We start from the raw sequence: 20,641 nt of genomic DNA, 5'->3' as shown, positions 1-20,641 counted from the left end.
GTCATGACAGAAACTTTAACAACCTGTCTATGCCAAGGATCAGTCATTAGCTAACTAGAGAACAATGAGATCATCAGAGAATCAGTCAAATGGGAGCTGCTCTCTGAGCACTGGCCTAAAGTCAGGATGATCTCATAACAGAGCTGCTCAGAGGCAACTTTATCTCTGTTTATGCCAATGAGAGGTTTAATGTAGTCATTTATTCAGACCGACACTTTAGATCAGCAGCTCTCTGCTTTATCTATTTAGGAGACATTTTACGGACATTTTACTTGATTAAATCACAGTATAAGCAGTTAATGGGACACTGAGAACACAAACTATATCAACAATGTACTTTACTGATGTTTTCTTCTCTTGTACTCCTCACTTGAATCCTTCGGGTCAGTGCCGTTCGTGCTGTACGTAACAATGCTACCACCATGTGGCCAAGAGGGTTACCCACAATCCTGTATTAATTTATATATTATTGAAAAACGACATGGGAATGTAAATGGGATCAGGATAATAAATTAGAATCCTATGTACATGAAGTTATGGTGTCACTGCAAGCTCACAGATGTGATGCACATTTTTTTTTTGATTCAGGGTTATTGTAAGCCAGTCAAGAAAAAAAGAGTATTGCACCTTTCCTTATCAATCATAGCAGCTTTTAATTTTGTTTAAAAATGTCCCTAAACTGTGACTTCAGTATTAGTTCAGTATTTGTTCAGTTAGTTCAGTTCAGTATTTGTTCAGTTAGTTCAGTTCAGTATTAACACTGAGTGAAATGACTGAAACATCCACACCTGCTTGCCGGTTTATTTTTTTTCTCCATAGAGCAAGAAAGGTATATATCTACTACTCTACTACAAACCTGCATGTACCTATTCTTCTGATCAACATGTTATGCCGTGATTGCTGGAGAGAGATAACTGCAGATTTGTCTTAAAACACGTCTGACATTGTAATCAGTGGCATCTGTATCGTGATAACAGAAGACTATGATAATGCACGATATGTCCCTGATCCCTGACTTGTTTTGGGTGTGGTGCATCCTGGTTTATTGGGTTATGGTTTTACAGTGCCTTTCAGTCAGTTTCACCTTGATGCAAACGGTGATTTGTGATATAGGGCAATATAAATAAAATTGACTTGAGATACACAGTAACGTAAAGCACAACACCAGATGAAGAAAATAAACTTCTTAATACAGTTTTATTTCATGTTAAATAAGTAAACATGAATGGTGTTACAAATAATATTACACAACTGTGCGTCATCAGTATCTTATCCCTTACTGTGGACTGCCATGGATTAGAAACCCTTTAATATGCTGCTGAATAGATTCTTTTAATCTCAAAGATCTTCTACCAAAATCACTTGTAAAAATGTGGATACTGTATTTACATGGTTAACTGTTTATGCAACAAAATTAGTGTAAAACCATTACTGCAAATGCACCTACTATTTATACTGTACACAATCAACTGCACACTTTTAAAATACTGACGGGTAAAATTGACGAGGCACGAACATTTCACAAATTTTCCTTGCAGATTTAGTGAGAGCATTTAATTTACACTTAAATATAAAAAAATATTTCTGAACAGTGAATTTTCATACTTAAAATTGTGCGTTAAATATCAGATTTAATTCAGCATTTTAGCAATTCTCATTTATAAATAGTTAATACAACACTGTACATCTAACTCTTCTTAGAAGGGAAGTGGGTCTAAAGACTTCTTGATTGTGTTGTTCTATCTCAGTATGTTACACTGTAACAGGAAGGAGATTACGGTCATTTAAAGGCTTTCATGTTAATGCGTGTGTGCGTCTATAATTTGGCTTCTTTGATGATAGACGGTGCAGCAGGGATCCCATTGTGGCAGTCGGAAGGTCCCTATCAATCAAAACAGGTTTGTTAATTCAACAGTTTTAGTATCTGCAGATCTTAATTCATCCTCCTGGAGAATTCATCAAAAACAGTGACCGAACTCATATAAACACACGTTCAGCTAAACAGCACGGGACTATTTCCTGCCTGTGTGCTCAAGCTTTATAGACAGCCTACATACACATTCCTGCACACAAATATTCAAGATAACTTATGATTGAAAGAGCCCAGACATTTCTACTAATTTCTTTTTCACATGATGTAACCTTACCTGTACTTAATACTTTGGTTGTGATTGTAATCTTGAGAACAAATACTTGACCTGTTTCTTCAAGTTCACAGACAGACGATAGGACCAAAACAATCAAATGAAATGTTGAGGCCACTTCTTTAGCTTGGTAAAGACATAGGAATGCGTGTGTGTATGTATTTTAATTAAATGTATGCATTGACTTATTCAAATGTATTCAGTTCAAAAACATGCAACTGACTGCTATCTAGGTGAAAATGCACTCACAGCCGACATTTTGACTTGTCAGAGTAGGAAGAGCACAGGTGTTACTAATAACATTAACAAAAGTCAGTCACCAGGTTTACAGAAAATACAAGGATATGCAGCAGGGGGGTAGAAACCACATTTCAAAGCTTAATTATGGATATTTTCAGTGTTTAGAAATCAAGCAACTTGCTTGAAACAAGTTAAAATTACTGTTTAGAGGCGAATTTGTATCCAACATTCATTCCTGCATTTCCAAAACCACACGTCACCTTTCATAAACATCTGTCAACTCTGGTAAACTAACATGACACATATTCCAGTGAGAAATGGCAACTAGTGGTGTATACAGGCAAACTTTCACTCATAACAAACTACAGTACGTCAATACAGGATTTAATCTGTATTGTTTCTCAGCCACACAGGATCATGAAAAGAGACTCTGCACACTTGTTTGATTATTTTCTTTTCAGTTTAACAACGTGATGCATTTAAAACTGTCAGTGTGCACCTGTGTCTGCTGTTACAACTGAAACTCTAAACGCGTGTCAAACTGACCACCAGAGTATCGATCACAGAGCCTGACAAATGTTTGCACTCTTCATCAAACAGCCTTCAACACACAGTAACAGTGTGAGCTGTCTTACAGGCATTTACTCCTGCAGGTTCAGTGCAGAACCATCCAACGTCTTAGTAAAATCGCTGGCTCTGACTGACTCGGTGGTAATTCTGCATTGTGAGCTCGCTGAGAGGTTTCCTCCTCGAGCCGTTTAAGGTAAAAAAAAACCAACTTCACATGTTGAGTTTTCTATCCCCTGCGTGAGCAAGCATCTCGCTGTCAATCCCTGAAACTGAAGCAGCTAAATGGAATTCAGCCATCATTGGTTTTACCATTTATACCTGTGCTTCACATGTCTAAATGTCTTCTTTGAAACAGGCCAGTATATGGATACATTACATAAGAACACATGAATAAATAAGAGCGTAGTTTCATAAATAAAGCTGTAATTTCAAAATGAACTGCAAGGTTTTGTATTAACATCTAAAAACTTGTCTCTGTATCCTGAGAAAAGATCTGTTATCTTATTTTGCATTTACAGGGAGGAGCTCAAGTCAGTCAGCTATCCGCACAGTAAAATAATTATCTGGGAGATAGTAGTAATCCATAGCAATCCAGGTACGCTGTTTTATTATTATATAGTTCTAGTCAAATACATATCAGGTGCGCAGGCTGTGATGGTATTAATTATTACCTGAGCTGACTTAAATCAGTTGAGTTAAATTCAGATCTTTAAATGAAAGACAACAGGCTTAGTGAAAAGATGGATTGATTGTGTGAATATTATTCAGCGTGATCGTGGGAAACAGAGACAGAAAAGGCAGGATGTGCAGCAGGTGTGGGTGATTACAGACAGTGTGTGCTGATTGCTCTGTGCTCCTACCTTTGTGCATCTGCGTGTTGAGCTAAGATTTGAGCAGGGTTTTTTTTGTGGAAGCAGAAAGGTTTATTGATCAGGCCTGAGCAGGAGGAGTCTGCGGCTGGGAGATTAGCGCCGTGGCTCCATAGTCTTGTCCTGACATCTGCCCCTCCGCCTAAAACAACAGCTACTGATCACTTCTCATTCAGCGTTTATAGAGGCGTGAGTCTCCAGTCCGGGATGAAGTTGCTGTGACAGAATCTGATCTAAAAGGCAGCATTGTAATTCCCCCACTGAATGATTGACTGAATGAATTCCCTCTGTTGTGTTTGTAAAAAACAGCTTAGATGTTATCCTTAAAGGAATTGTTTAACATTTTGGGAAATATGCTTAATTGTTTATTTCCAAGAGTTAGGCAAGAAAATTGATGCCACTTTGTGCCAGGAGGTTTGTCTCGGGATACCTGGCTCAGGACCTCTAAATCCAGTATTTCAAGACATAAAAGCAGTAGGCCGGAGAAGGCCAGCTGAAGACTAGCTGTTGCCTGCTTCCAGGCTTTATGCTAAGCTAACCTAAGTGGTATCGATTGTCTCATCTAACTCTTGTGCACTCGTCAGTAACTTCACCACAGAGCTTGGAGACCCACCCAGACAATAATAACGATGATTTTGTCCATGGTCCTGTAACCTCCTTAGGGCAGCGTTGCTTCGGTTGCTTTTGTGTCAGATTACAACATTCTCTTAATTTTGCTCTTCATCTTATTTGAGGTCTCTTTGTACTTTCTTGGTCTTTTTTTTCAGACCTTTTTTTCAGTTTCTTTCTCAAACAACCTACTCAAAGCAACCTGCTACCAAAGGTTGGCAAGTTACACTGTGGTGAAATAGAAATATATTATAACAGAATTAAGACTAAATGGGTTAAGAACAGTGGGGAAAATCACAGCAATAAAGCATTAACTGTTGGTATTACCTTGACAAATACAATAAGTTCCAAAGATATTTGTCAGTTATAACATTTCTTGTAACATGTAAGCAGATGCGGTCTCTGTTTTACAACACGCAGACACCAGAGAAAGATGAAAACAGCCCAACATGCAGCAGAGACGGCGCAGCAGTATTGGCCCATATGCAACAATATGTTCATGGAAAATTGTTACACACATGCAGGCCGACTCAAGACGACAGCAAAAATAGACACAATGGGGAGCACAAATGAGTTATTTCTGGAGCAGCACAACACGCACATGAGACTTTGACTGCAAGCCTTCCATGCAAACTCATGACATGCAAACAAATAACACGCTGCACTTCACTTCAGACATTTTGACTCGTCATAGTAAAAGCACAGGCGTTACTAATAACATTATTGAGGGCCCCCATCATTCATTTTATTATTTACACCTGTGCTTTTTCCAACAGAGAGATGTCAAAATGTTTTCCATGAAAAAGGCCTATTTCACATTATACTACCACTATCATTGTTCCCCAACAGTATATTCCCCACAAACAAACAAAAAAAGCCAATGTAATACTTACTGCTGCTTTGGCCAACAGGTTTGCATTTTGTCTCCGCAGATCCGACTTGATTAAACCTGCAGGCAAACAAAGGCACGGTGCAGATAAAGCCTCCATGAAATAATGATACATAACTCGTCTATTATAAAGCAACAAACGAAGAAAATTAATATCCTACTGCAGTAAATGCATCTAAAAGGCCTTCATGATACATAGAAATAAAAGTGTGGTTGTATGACATGATGTAATACAGGTGACTATCCAGTAGATGGCTCATATGCACAGACACATTACAATCAATAGTGGCCCAATTTAAGTATAATACACTTTTTACACAAGACTGTGTGGCAACAGATGCAAATGTGAAGAAAATACAGTATGTCTAACCCAAGTCATGCATCCCAACCTAAAATGTTGCATTGCACAATCATAAAAACAACTTGATTGCAACTTAATCATTAACCTTCTTCTCCACTTGAGAATGTTTCACAATAAATCATAACCTTTGTAACTGAATACATTACAGAGAGCCAATACTGTACGTGCATTTTTTGGCTCTATTCTTCACATATGACAAATCGCAGAAGTGGGAGTTCAGTTGTGGTTTTCTCACAAAGCTGTTCTTTTCCTTTAAACACTGGCACGATGACCACACCACAACAAGAAGTCCACTCATATGTCTAAATGCTGAGTAAGTTACAAAAGACAGTGAGTCAGTCTGCTGACCTTTGTGAGCAGAAACGTCTCATTAAATAGTCGTGCAGTGTTTTTCTAGTGTGCACAAAGTTTAGCGCTTCAGTGGCTAATGGATTTTTAAAAAGTTATTTATTGCTCATAAACCCCTCAATGAGTGGCTTTGTATGGACTGAGGCATGAAGTCTCATTTTCAATACCTGACAACAAACTGCTGCTGTGTGTCAGTCTGCATGTGCAGCGTTTCTGACAGAATATCAGAGAGTTTCCCATTCCTCAGTCAATGGACAACAAAATGTTTACCGCTCCACCCTCTGACTTGTTTTTCTCAAAACTCCGGCTTGTTGCTAATGAAAAACATTCACTGTTGATTGAGGAAGAAAATGCCTGCAGTTACACACTGTCTTTACCCAAACTTCAGTTAAACACGGCACACTGTTGTGTTTTTATTGAGCCCTTTTACGGAAATGAAAGAATTTCTAAGAACTCTAAACCCTGAGCTGCTCCCAGGGTCATATAGCTTTCCTGTAAGGAGGTGACAAAATTCTTTGTTAAGTATACAATACAATAAAAACACATCAGTCATTGTGCTGGAAATATTATATCTGTATCATAACACAACCCTGACACTGTCTTTTAAATTACACAGTAACTATGATCTTCATTCTTGGAATTCAACATTTTCCCACAGGAAACTCGTAACCGAAACAGTGACAGACAAAGACAATTCTTCTGCATGGCTCTATATGACATCAAACCAGTAGCTCACTATGACTCTACACAGCATATGTTTCACAGTCAGAAAGGTCGTACCTGTCATTATTGTGCCGATTAGGAGAAAGACACAGAGGAAGATGTTTCCTGCCAGTGTGCCGAAGCTGTCGATGATCTTCCCCTGGCAGATGGTGAATATAATGCCAAACACCTGTGCATGGAGAACATGCAATAGTTAGGACTACAGCTGGTGTTTGCACGCACACACACACGCACCCACACAACAACAAAACAGATGCAAAACAAATGTGCTTATGCTAACTTTCATCCCTCAGCAGCTAAAGTCTATAAGAAGTGGCATCCATATCTCCTGGAGCTGCATTCAGGGGAAGCCTGCAGTGTTATGGTGCCACTGCCTGCTATCAGCTATCCAGGGGCCCGTTTCACAAAAACTCTTTTGTGCTGCTTACACGCAGATCGTAAATATTAGTAACGTCATGATTTATACATTATTGTTGCTCGAAAACTCAAAAATGTCATGCTCATGGTGATGCGTGATTTGCAAGTAACAGGCTCCAGACTGCAGACTTTCAAATGCAAAGTCAAATAGACTGTTGCTGTTATTAACTGTATTATTGTTTGAGCTATATATAGTTTTAATGCAAATACCCAGGTCTTCTTGGAAACCTGATACTGAGTGAAAGAAGGTGAAGGACTCACTTTTTTCTGTACAACCAGTAAAAACATTTGTTCTCATGCAATCTCTTTGCTGGTGTGCTGGGCTTTTATGCCACTATTATGTTGAGAGGGACCCTAAAGGTCATTGAGCTGTACCTGTGCTGAACAGTTGAGGAGTCCGGATGAGGTTCCCTCTGACTCTGGGTACGTCAGCTCGACTGCAAACTCAAAGCCCAGCGGCAGGTAGCCCGTCATGAAGAACCTGGACACACAGAGACATGCAGTAAACCTAATTGCTTATCATAAATAATCACAAGTTCTGGACCTAATTTGATCTAAATTTTAATAATTTAGTTTGGAATTTGCATGTAAAAGATACAAAAACACACCTTCAGCACAGGCTCTGCCCAGTGATGTGTTTTGCCTCTCCCTCTTAATAATACCTCGCAAGTGGATGAAAACTTTGTACCTACTAAATGTCAAGGTCCTCTCGGGAATTTAAGACTAACGCCCTTGTCTATGGCTTAATGACACTGGTGATGTTATACAGGAACAACAGGTTTTGAGTGATAATTTTCTCACTCAGTAGCACCATGTCGTCCTTCCACTTAAGTGACAACAAGTAAAACTCAATTACATGTACGTTCTTACATGGCAACAGCAGCAGCAAAAATGTGAGGGACAGTGGTTGTACACACTGGGAGAAAAAGGTTAAAGAAACATTAACTTTATCAGTGGAATGCCAGGAATCTCAGCAGGAATGTGAAGCTAGCCGTATTCTCCATTAACAAATTAAGCTTTCTGTGAGTTATTGGACAATCCGGCTTGAGTCACATGAATGATGTACACTGTCTGGCATGTGTGCATGCATGCTGTATTATGTAGGTGTAGGCCTTCACAGAAAGGGCGAGCACAATCTGGACGTCCAATCTGTGCTATTGAAGAGGTGTAATCATTTCCCAACGGCCACATAAAGGTTAAAACTAGATGCAAAAGTACTGCTGGCTGGAGAGAAACATATGTATGAAAATATATGTAGCCTTGTAGATCATTTTCAAGTGGCTCTACAACCTTTATTTTAATGTGCTGTACCCACTTCACTGTGATACTTAATCTGACGTAATCTGACTTGTGTCTTGATCACAACTTGACTATTACTGCTGTTTGATATGTTTTAATTGTCCCATTTTTGTTTTGAATAAACAGCATGTTCCCAGGACTCCCTGGGAAGCAGTAATGATAGAGTGCATTATCTTGGTGCATTAAAGTCAATTAAATTAATTGTTTCTCTATTCCCATGAACAGCAGGCTGTATTACCTCTGCTCTACATATCCGGGGTTTAAATACTGGATCAGCGTGTATCAAAGGCAAATTTTTAACGCTGGTCCTACTGTGTGTAGAGAGTATGTACGAATGCTCATCAAGCCAAAGTTAAAACCTAAATAAACACAGCTGTAAATTATTGTTGCAAATGTCAACAGAAATTTTGCAGTTAGAGAAATTACCATAACAGAATTCAGTGAATTCAATGGAACAGGTTTGCGCAAGTTTCCATCTCTGATTCATATCTGCACCTGCACTGGAGGAGACACAGCCACTGTATAAGGAATGTGCAAATAGTTAGAGCTTAAAATGGGATATTACTGAGCTCACTCCAGCTAATTTACTAAAATCCTTACATCATGTTACTTCTATACCCAAAAAAGGAAAGAATGAAAGAATACCCAAGTGCTCCAGCTGTGATGAAGACCACCCAGAGGTGTCCCAGATTGAGTGTAGCAGCATAGACTATCATCCCTACCAGAGACATGAAGTAGACTGCAAGGGTTGTCTGCCTGGAAAAACACATGAGACATACACAACACTGAACATGTCTGATAAATCATTACAGGCAGATGCAAAATTTAAAGGTACCTTGTGGAGTATTTGACCACTCGTAGTGTGCAAACAAAGCCAGTGAAACAAGAAAAAGAGCTAGTAAACATAGATGTAAACAGTGCAGGTTTCAAAGTGTTCAAAAAAACTGCGAACAAAGGAAATGCATTCAACGCGTTTGTTAGACCTCAAGGATGCACACACAATGTGTTTTGGTGACTAACTCTGAATGTAAACAGAAACACTGTCTGTTTACAAGAAAACTCCACAGGACACCTAACCTTAATATTCACAACATAATTACTGTTACTTGTTGAATTAGAATTACACATGAGTTCACAAAAACATAATTTCATACATCTTGAAATAAGTATTGTTCGCACTGATCATTAGACCATCAAAACTGCAGTCAGGACGGGCAGTCAGTGTAATTACAATACTTCAAATGTCTGGAGTAGACAACAAAGCCAGGTGGGACTGAATGTGTCCCTGCATGTAGCCACAAACACACCCGCATTTCCCCATTTTCAGAACAAAACTCTTGTAAATAAGACAGAGGGGGGTGACTGAAGCCCCCCATAGGGTTGATACTGCTGTCACTACACAGCCAGAGGGTCGACGAGGCAGGAGGTCAGAAAGATCACTGTTAGAGCAGCATGCTGCACCTGGATAAACAGACACGGAGCCGCGACAGCCAACTCGTACACACTAAACAAGAGAGATGAGAAGCGAAATGGCAATAAACAGAACAAGAAAAAGCTTGTGTAGATGCCTAATGTCGGAAAAAATACAGGTAAACAAAGTAGTCATAAACTTTGTCAATCAGTCATAATCTTCTTTTTTTGTTCAGTTTTCAACCACGTGAACTACAACTTCAACTCCCTCCCTGTGCATCTGTATGATTCCCAACTCTTACTTGTAGGTTTTAGTTTTGTCCAACCAAACGCCACAGATCAGAGAGCCAACCATCCCCGCAATGACAATGGTGAGGCCAATCCTCCCAGCGTTCACCTCTTCGCCCTAAAGAGCCAAGGACGAAAGCTCATAGGTTAGTGACCTTGCGGCCTTACATACCGAGGAAAGGCAAGGCAGCTTCAGAGAAACCAAAAGTCATTTCAAGCCAGGGATTTGAGGTGAGTTTCTGCATTAATCTAGTGTCACATCATTGTCTTGTCCACACCTCATATTGATGGAGAGTGAAATCAAATTAAAAGCTTCAGCAGGCAACATTATTCCTTAAGAATATACACATATCTTCATATCATAGCATCAGCCTGTATTGATACTTCAATAGAGAAAAGCATCCTGTCCCCATAGTTCCAAATCAATCAAATAGACATTACCACACCTCCCAAAGGAAAAGATGAGAAAAAACTTCTAATCTGAAAACTGGATTTACCAGTGTTAAAACTATTACCACAGTGCAGTTTGTTGATGTTAAGTTACATTATCTCTATTAAGTGTTATAGTTGAAATCTTTGCAGATGTATATTGTATGTGTATCCAGACACCGTAGGCAGAACTTACAGGGTAATGCTCGATGATCATGCGGTTCAGCAGGGTGCCAACAGCATAGAAACAACCCACGTTCAAACCTGCGAGTTGGGAAATATTGTCAAAGTTGGCACAACACAAACCACCGGACAAAAACATCTTTCAGGAAACTTTTCACAATGTCAAGGAAGCACTGAGATAACTTACTTGAGCGAATTATGAAATATTGTAACGTGAGCAGTGGAGGGGTTTTGGTTTTCATTTGTGTCAAATGAACCTGATCAGACTAGTTTCCGAAACAGAGAGGTGTCCCAAACCAAGGATTTCTATAAAAGGATAGGTCTGCACTGAGGGTTTTGTCTGAGAGAATATACACCTGAAAAACTCTTTTTTAAGATCAGTATTACCATTTTTTGGAAGAGAATAATTTAATAAATAATTTTTTATTTTATTTTATACTATTTATTTATTACTTAAAATGTTACTAATATAACTGGACATTCAGGAACAGCAGCTACAGCTCAGTTAGACAGACGGGGACAGGTGGAGCTGCAGCGTGCAGAGTGACGGTCACAGGTAAACCTGAGACCAAGTGAACTCTGCATACTTATCTGGCAACCCAAAGATCACATGCAGAAAGACAGAAGGACAGAGAGAGACACGCGCACTAATAATAAGTCACATGAATTTGAAATGACACGGTGAGGTCAAACAAGGTGAAAGTGTTTCCTTGAGCTGCTCACAGCTGTCGGACATTTTTGCTGCGAAACTTGACTAACCTGACAGACTGCGAAGAAACTCATTTCATATTTCATGTCTCAGAGTGCTTTCACTTTGTGAAACGTTTGGCCTTTTGGTCACATCAATCAAAACGCATCTGTTAAACATTGTCAGACCATAAACAAACTTTGGACCCCTGTAGGACAAACTCGCTCTAATCTCTGTGAGCTTTTGAATAACTAATGACTTGTGTGCATTTTTTATGAGATTCAACGATTAGATGAATCTTGTTACACTTTAAAGGGAGAGTGTTGAGGCTTTCTTGGGAATCAGTTCGGGGTTTCCACACTGATTCACTGGCTGGTGTGGTGTTGGAGAATACCTGAATCTGGCACACATTTTGAGTGGGACAGGTCAATTTAATACCTTGCCACACTAAATGAAAAAGCCAAAGCCTTACTGACATCTGCAGTGTAAGAATTTAACATTTTTTAAACTGTTTGACGTAGTGTGCAGAAGGACCTTTCCCCTAAAATTAAATAATAAACCACAAAAATGATGAACAACACGATTTAATAAATAGTACTTTGGACCAACCGTAAGTGATGATGAGGAGGATGAAGGGCCTGTTGCGTAGCAGCCTGAGGATGGAGGCAGTGTAGGAGTATTGCTCCGGGGGGATGCTACGAGCTGTGGCCTGGGCCTGAGTCGGAGGAAGTTTAGGACGCTCCTGGAAGACTAATATAAAGGAGAGACAGAGTAAACACAAATAACAACAACAAACTCAACACTGGCCAGTAACAGGCGTATGAGCATACAGAGTCACAAACGGATGTGCAAAATAATATAGTAATACAGTATAATAATATATGTAGTGTAATCCTATGCCCTTGTATTTGATTGTCAAATATATTGCATATTTCAATGTGTACTTTGGCTTTGTAAACCTGCACCTGCCTTCAGCTCACTGGTAGGTTCATCATCACAAACTGAAAGAAATACCACATTGATCTGCATATTTATCTCACTATGAGATTATTAAGTTTCAATTTGGAACAACCAGAAACAAAATCACTGTATGTAATGTTTATTCTAACTTTGACTAAAGGGGGAATACATATATATATATATATATATATATATATATATATATGGGGAATATTGGCCATGTTAGGGTTTAACTGGCTAAAGCAACAGAAGCTTACTGTTGGACATCATGTTTCTCCTCTTCTGCAAACAAGACTGCAGTCTGACATGTCCACACACTTATGGTATGTAGATATCCTTATATTCTTCCACTGAGCGTCTCTTAGGCTGAGGGACAGTCAGCCAGTCTCTGACCGGACAGTCACCTTGTGGGGTGATGTGACCTGTTTCAGTCTTTTTCCTGAGTGGAAGCACGTGCCCTCGGGCCTCATGGGGAAACACAGATGTCTTGTCTTTGTGGTTCTTGGAGCTGAGCCAACCTCTTCTCCCTTCAGCAAATCTGACCTGAAGGTTTGCGCTCAGCAACTAGTTCTCACTAATCCTGTGAAACTAAACTAACCTGCTCTTCCAGACAGCTGTTCTGACGAAGAGTTAATGATCTCATTGTCAATCAAACGAAACACAAAGTTTTATTCAGATAGTCTTTGGAGTTCTCATACTGATAATTAGTAAAACAGTTTGTACATGCTAATTTTCCTTTAACACCCCTGGGGGGTTCCCCTTTTTCAATCAACCAGGTCCACTCATTTTATGTCTCAATGCAGACTTTATTTGTGGTTAACTTTGGCTGCCAGTTTGTTTAGAGGAAAGCAGCAGCCAAACTTCTTCTTTCACCTCTTTTTGCACACAGTTTATGCAAATCCCTGAATCCTGGGACTTTGTCTGCCCTGCTGACTCACAGGCCTGTTGCAGGGCTGCAGATGGCCCTGCCAGCAGGACAACCCTCACACATGGCATCTTGCATGTATGTGTGAGGGTGTGCTATGTGTGTGAGTATATGTGTCATATCATGAAACTACTGTGGCCAACTGGTGTGAATTATCTCACTGGAGTAACCAAGAGCAGCATAAGTCCATCGCATGACAGAAAGTGGAGGAAAGTCTGCACAGAATCAGTTGCCTGATCAATCTACAGAGCTATATGATGTGGGAGAATTCAGAATATTTACACTTTATCGCTAGAATATCTTTTTGTTTATCTTGTTTGTTTATATGAAATAAAATAAATCAGTAGTTCCTAACATGGGGTCAAATTTACTTATTTGCTTTACTGCAGAGATTTAGATGAGAAGACAGATATCACTCTCATCTCTATACGCTGAATATTTCGAAACCACTAAAATTAATTATGAACTAGGTCAAATGAGCAGAGAATGAGCTGGAGTCTGAATTTCAAGGCGTTTCATTAACAACAGGAGAGTCAAAATACTAAGCACACTGACAGTTTAGTCAGTCTGAATGTTGTACATGGTGCTACTATGGAATGCCTTCACAAGCATCCTTTTGTGTTTCTGAATGCAGAGCGCTTACGAGCACCCGCGCCCTCCCCCTGTCCCAACAGGACAACAGCTTTTTCATGCAACTTGTTCCTCCTCTCTGTCAACTACTCTGTGTTCCCTACAGAAAAGTACCACATCGTCACAACATAGTTTGCTACTGTAGTCTGACTAACCACTTCTGTTATTAATCTAGCTCCCCTCGAAATGACACAGCATGTGATTCTAGTTTTCTCCACAATCAAAACAGAGAGAAAAACAAACGTGATTGCTACTTGTGATGCGCTAAACGTGCAATTAAAAATAGAAACTCTGAGATGATATATAATGGAATGGCAGGAAAAAGACAAAGAGGGGTCAAAATGCATGGACAGCAGATATAAAGACCATAACTAAGCATTTTTCCAAACAACTCACATCCTGTTTGTCATGTCAAGTTACGCCACTTCCTTCTACCAGAAACTGTCAAGTCCTTTTGTGATCCTAGATCCTCTATTTCTCATATATCTATACTATAGCTAACATATACTTTACAAAATAATGCTGTTTTTTTCAGTGCTGAAGCACTCTTGCACTTTGTGCCCGTTCCCGGGACATTTCTCCTGCCCTTTCTTGAACCACAATAGTATCTTTTTTGTCGATCTCCCCTTCAGGGAGGGTTTTGTGTTGGTGCGAACATGCTGGTCAGCACTTTTCTTGTCCACTGAATGGTGCTTCTTGTCAGAGTGTAAGTCTGCTGTAAAGTAAAACCATCATCGAGTAGATCCACTGAATAAAGAAATCCCATCGGCCTGAGTGAAAAAGGCCCAGACACACATCAAATGTTCTGATGGAATGTACAAAATGTGGGGAAGTGGAAAGGTTTAGTGACTGAGGTGATGGCGCCTTTGACCACTTCACCTCTTTATCCATTCACAAAAAAAATCACTGGTTACATGGTCCAGTGAAATCAGTTTTAAAATCTACATTTTATGTAAATTCAAAAACTGCCGAAACTGCAAAAAACCTTCATGGTGTCTAGCCATGCAGAGAGTTTCCGTTTTAAGATATGTGGCTCTGAGACTACTGTAGACACTCCAATATGATGGAGGTGAATGAAGAAATTATATTTGAAAAACACTATCATGTAACTGCCCTTGTTACTCTGAATAATCCACAGACCGTCAATATTAAGTGTCTTCATCTGAACTATTTTCTTTCAAGGAAAATGTCCGAATTTAAATTCTAAAATGTGGTGATTCAACGCTTTGAGCAGCACAAACCAAATCCATTCACCTCCATTGTGTTGGGATGGCAGGAGATATTTCAGACGCACGTTTCAAAACTTTGGCACATAAAATCAAAACTATCTGTGAACTATAAGTGAGTGAGAAAATAAATGAATTGACCCTTTATGTGCCACATGACAAAACTTACCAAAGACAACAAGGATGAAGAGTAAGGTAGCCACTCCTGCTGTGATGTAGAACATAATGCTGATGTGGTGAGCCAGCTCGTCCAAATCGTCCACATTAGGCACCAGGATGGGAGGCACAAGGAACCCAATGGCAATACCCAGCTATAAGACAATGAACACATGTAACACAAATTAACACGTAATGTCCAGTAATATCAAATGAAGGTGGCTTAAAAATGGAAAAGTTTTGCTTGTATGCCACACTATTATATTTTCTAAATCATACATACTGAATGGCATCACAACATGTGTATTTAGAGGCTATTATTGCTTGTGTTGACACCACTTTAAGGGTATATATTATTTGTTTGTTTAAATGTAAATTGAATACGTTTAAGACCCAATCTTTAAAGGTCAGTGGGAGCAGTGTTATCTACAGTACATGATAAGAAGACAGTTGCCTCACATCTTGGTTTTTAAATAAGAATTAGAGAATAAAATACGAATTGTTTTTACTTTTCAGTCCTCTCAAACAAGCTCTGCTACAGTATCATCTGAAACTAGCATGTGCAGGTCAATGACACCACATGGAAACTATCTCAGAAACGTTTTATTCTCTTATTGTTACCAAATCAGGTCGCTATATGAACATGTTTTAACAACATCTATGTCATCTGACTAATTCAACACAGAACTTCACGACTGGGAACATTTAAATGGCTAAACAGACAAAGTATGACGAGAAGGTTTCAGCGAACAGTTAACACAGTTTTCTCAGGACTCTCGCACCAGGACACTAGATGTCTTATGCGACTCTGGCATCCAGTGCAGCCCTGCATAATCTACAGACAGCTGTCAGACAGCCTCGCTGAGTGGACCCTGCTGCAGAAGTAGAAATTAAACGGTGATTAATTAGATATTCAGACAAACCTGGTTTCCCAGAACTCCTATGGAACAAGCAGTGGAAACCTCTTTCTCTCCAAACCACACTGAGGCAAGGTAAGAAGGAATACCAAGGACGAAAACAGTGGCTACTGAGCACACAAACTGGCCAAAAAAGGTGACTGGGAACAGATTAGGACTGGCACTACCAATTTTTATCCAAGCACCAATGCAGTTAAAGGCTGACCCGACGAGGACAACATCCCGGATTCCCCGGTTGTCCAGAAGCCACAGGACGGGCAGAATAAGTGGAATGTAAGTGAGCAGGTAGATCATGGACAACCAGTCGATGGCCAGAGAGTCAATGTTGTAGAAGCGCATGAATATGTTGCTTATAATGCCGTACTGAAGCCACATGAAGGCATTGCTGGCTGAGACGGCACTGAAGAGGAACAGCATCAACCAGCGGCGATGGTAAAGTTTGGTCTCAGCCTTGGGGACCAGCTCTGCCCGGTCAGCCTCAATGTCTAACCGTGAACCAATGGAGATGGCTCTGCCTAAAGGTCCTGGACTCCACTGCAACGAAGCGAGGCCCGGAGTGAGATTCTTTGCAGCCTTGGACCTCAGCCACTCTTCGCCACCGAGTTCAGAATTTGCATGGTTGCCTTTCAGTGTATTGTTTTGTGGCATTTTAACTGTCCTGAAGCGGGGCCCCTGGAGCGTGAGAGGTGAGAGGTCTTACACTTTCAGAGCTTGTGTCCTAACAGCTTGCTGTCCTGTGCGCAAACTGCCCGTTGTAGAAAGATGCTTTTGTCAGAGAAGCCGGAGAGCGAGCACAGCTGGAGTTACTGGAGTCCATTCACAACTCATTGCACATATCTTCAGTCCTGTCATGTGATGCTAATATAGGAAATCCTCCAAACTTACATAAACCACTCCTACCAACTCATACCATGTATTACCTCTTAAGTTAACTGCCCAAATAAGAAAACACAAAACAGACATATTTCTCTGTTAAACTTTAATGATGTTTAAGGATAACTAATTTGAAGAGGTTAATGTTTCCAGGTCTTTGTTATTGATCACCCACTGATCCTGTACCCTTTCCCCCAATCATTTTGTATGCATTCGGTTTAAAATCTAGATTTTATCACAGACTTTGTTTTATGTTCTTTATAAAATCCTGACTTTTGACTGTGCTTGAAATGAACTGCTCCTCAAGCCTTTAAAGACACTGTAAATGAGACATTGGTGTGGCAATGTGATGTTTTTGACATATGACTTACTTAAACATATTCCTTCTTGTAGGCAATTGAAGGGAGTGATATGATGAAATGTACTGATATAAAGGCAGTTTGGACACAATAAAATGACCTATGACACAACCAAATTGAGGCCTAATTTGTATGGAGGCAGTAAAGTTTTTTTACCGTCATTTGTGCAGGACACAAATCCAAAGAAAGGCTTCTGATGTTAAGAAAATAAACTCTGATATCTCCACTGGCTCTGTGCAGGTGTCAGTATGAATAGTGTGAAGGAAATTTTGCCAAGGAAAGTTTGAATGGGGTGTTAACGCTGTCAGAAGACCAAAGCATCAAATACACAAAGATTGCAAGTTGAAACCAGAGGATTTTTTAAAAAGGACAACATGCTTGTTAGAAGTCCATCTGAAATCAAACAAATGTTTGTTCTTACTTATTGAAAATGCATCCAAGAGCCCAGCCCGTGCTCTGGGCTACACACAGCAAATCTTCCAGCACTAAGTGATGACTTTTTGGTGACATTTACTTGGAGTTGCTGTACTGTAAGTTGACTCAAGTGTTGTTTGTTCCAAATCTTTCAGTGTTAAATCTGATGCCCGTGAACTTACATTAACAGTGGCACGATGCTGATCTTTGCACTCCTGCTTATTTGGCTGCTCATTTTCAAATGCCCTGCTGATACTAATTTAGATAAACAGAATACAATAGCAGTGCACTAACAATTGTTTGTGTGTGCGGGGATACTGTGTGCGTTGTTCATGTTAAGCAATTTCCATGGGTAATAATGTGGGACAAAACAATGGTCTATTACATTCAATACAATGACACTGTATGTATTTACAGCTTTGATCTGTTTGTTTTTGAGTAAGTAACTGCTGTATCTCTAGCAGTTTTGATTACTGTAATGCCCTCCTCTGGTCTAACCAAGAAAGCTTTGAATTAACTGCAGTGAGAACACATTATGCCATCGAGTACATCCATTAGCTAGTTTTTGAACAAACGTCATGATTCTGCCATTGGTTTTGCTATCGCATAATGCCTGAAGACATTCACTATTAGACATGATTGTATTTAATGTCCCTTCTAAATCCTGTAATTTTTCCAACTCTCATTTAGGCGTTCCCTGGGCCAGGACCAAAATCTGCAGCTTTGCAAAGGACCTGAGGGCACCCCTATCTGCTCACAGCTTCAAGACATACTTTTCCGGTGTGGCGCTGACATAATGGTATAAACTAGATGAACATTCATTTTTCCTCGCTTACAGCCATACCACCTGGAGCATGCTCAATCCTGACTTTTATTATTCCCTATTTCTTTAGGATAACCTCACCTACATTAAATCATAGACTGTTTCTTTGCCATCTTTTAACTCTCACTATTTTATTGGTGATTTACACAAATGTGGATGCTTTATTAGTTTGTTTCTTTCAGACAACTTATTAATACAATTGTTTTCATTGTATTACCCTTTCTGTTGTTACTATTATGGTCAAGTTTAAGGACAAGTTTAAAAGAGAGGTTGTTCTGATATCTGCCTCTTGTATGTTCCATGTTGATGAATAATAAGTGTTGGCATGGTTTCACATGTGTTTAGAGATCTCTTTCTCTACAGAGTTTAATATATATGTAACATGATTAGACAAACTGTATATTACTGCCATTCATTCTTTCACATTCCCAGCAAGCAATGTTGTGGCTTGAACGCACATTAAATGCTCTGTTGTCTCAAGAACGCGCGTAATTACGCGCACACACCAAATAGATGTGGGAATGTCCAAATGATCAGTGGTTAGTGGAGCTATTCCATGTAGTTTAAATCAGTGATCAAGTAGGTGAGGAGCTAACCTAGCCTAGTTACTGACTACAGGACAGCCGGTGTCTCACAGCCTACCTGATTGCCGAAGACTCCGATGGAGCAGGCGGTGGACACCTCCTCTGAACCAAACCACACTGACGCGATTCTCGACGGCATCCCGAGGATGAACACCTGCGCGAACGAGCAGGAGAACTGTCCCAGAAAGGTGACGGCGAACAGGTTGGGCCTGACGCTGGCCACTTTGATCCACGTCCCTGCACAGTTGAGCGCAGTGGCCACCAGCGCGATGACCCGGAGTCCCTTTTTGTCCAGCAGCCAGGTCACCGGGAAGATGAAGGGAATGTATGTCAGCATGTAGATCATAGACATCCAGTCTATGGTGAAGGCGTCCACGTTGTAGAACTTCATGAAAATGTTGTTGATGATGCCGTACTGTATCCACTGGAAGGAGTTGCACAGTGAATATGAGCTGAACAGGAGGACGATCATCCAGCGCCGTTTGTACAGGCGGGTCGGTCGCGGCGCTTCATGACCGTCCAGCTGACTCTGATCGTCGGCGCGCGGCGCAGCGTCACCCGCCTCCAGCTTGACATGGTTCTCCAAGTCCGCCTTAGTTTGATCCTCGTTTAGTTTAGTGTCTCCTAACGCTTGTTTCTCGCTCATATTAAACTAGCCTCCTCAATATACTCATGGAGTATAAAGTTTTCGCTCACTGCGCGTTAAACCACCGCAAACTCACTGTTTCATGGGAGACAGGCCTACGACTTCATGTTTTACAGCTAAACGGAGAAGCTCAACTAAACATATGTTTCAACTCTACAGTCAGTTTATCTGAACAGTGAAGCACTTCACAACTTCCACTTAGTGCGGCACCCGCGGGTCCATTAACTCATTTCCTCCTCGGGTTGAAGTTTTGTTCAGTAGTCGAACTTAACACCTGAAGCCCGCGCAGTTTCAATAAGAGTTACAGATCATTTCATGAATGAATATGATCCTTTCTTTCAGGTCGAGGTTTCCGAGTGTTAACACGTGTAGGAGCGCCTGCTGTGACCCTCCACCCGGACCTAAAAACCGCTTTGGGATCTTGAAACAAGTCGGTCGACCCAGACAAGGGCGGAGTTTCACACACTGGTCTTTGTTATCTGAGCAGCCTGTAAAGCCGAGATATCTGGCAATATGACAGTCAGTAACGTCCTTCAATGTCTGCGATTTCTTCTCTGATATAATGTGTCTGTTGTGGGATTTGAAAGTATATTTACTTTATTTTTCATATTCACTTTACTTCCTAGTCTAAAAACATTGTAGATCACAGGTCATTTATTTT

At 40.2% G+C, this 20,641-nt stretch overlaps 1 protein-coding gene across 3 annotated transcripts; it reads right to left on the bottom strand.

The window, feature by feature from the left end:
* Window positions 1-1,178: 1,178 nt before the first annotated feature.
* On the bottom strand, window positions 1,179-19,981 carry flvcr2b (FLVCR choline and putative heme transporter 2b). Of its 3 annotated transcripts, XR_011598902.1 has the most exons (11): window positions 19,393-19,981; window positions 15,378-15,519; window positions 12,077-12,217; window positions 10,793-10,860; window positions 10,182-10,285; window positions 9,115-9,225; window positions 7,546-7,651; window positions 6,811-6,922; window positions 5,326-5,381; window positions 3,815-3,965; window positions 1,179-1,882 (listed from the first exon to the last, which is right to left on the bottom strand). XR_011598902.1 is itself a non-coding variant. In XM_070925785.1 (10 exons), the coding sequence occupies exons 1-10, from the start codon at window positions 19,978-19,980 to the stop codon at window positions 1,817-1,819; spliced, it is 1,494 nt and encodes a 497-aa protein (XP_070781886.1). In that variant the 5' UTR covers window position 19,981; the 3' UTR covers window positions 1,179-1,816. The 3 variants fall into 3 exon arrangements, 2 of the variants coding, with proteins under 2 accessions (XP_070781886.1, XP_070781885.1); XM_070925785.1 differs by lacking the exon at window positions 3,815-3,965; XM_070925784.1 differs by lacking the exons at window positions 3,815-3,965; window positions 19,393-19,981 and adding an exon at window positions 16,288-16,929.
* Window positions 19,982-20,641: the final 660 nt, after the last annotated feature.

Source organism: Enoplosus armatus, chromosome 19 (genome assembly GCF_043641665.1).
Source record: "Enoplosus armatus isolate fEnoArm2 chromosome 19, fEnoArm2.hap1, whole genome shotgun sequence".
Classification (NCBI taxonomy): Eukaryota; Metazoa; Chordata; class Actinopteri; order Centrarchiformes; family Enoplosidae; genus Enoplosus; species Enoplosus armatus.
This window is presented reverse-complemented; position numbering and strand designations above follow the sequence as displayed.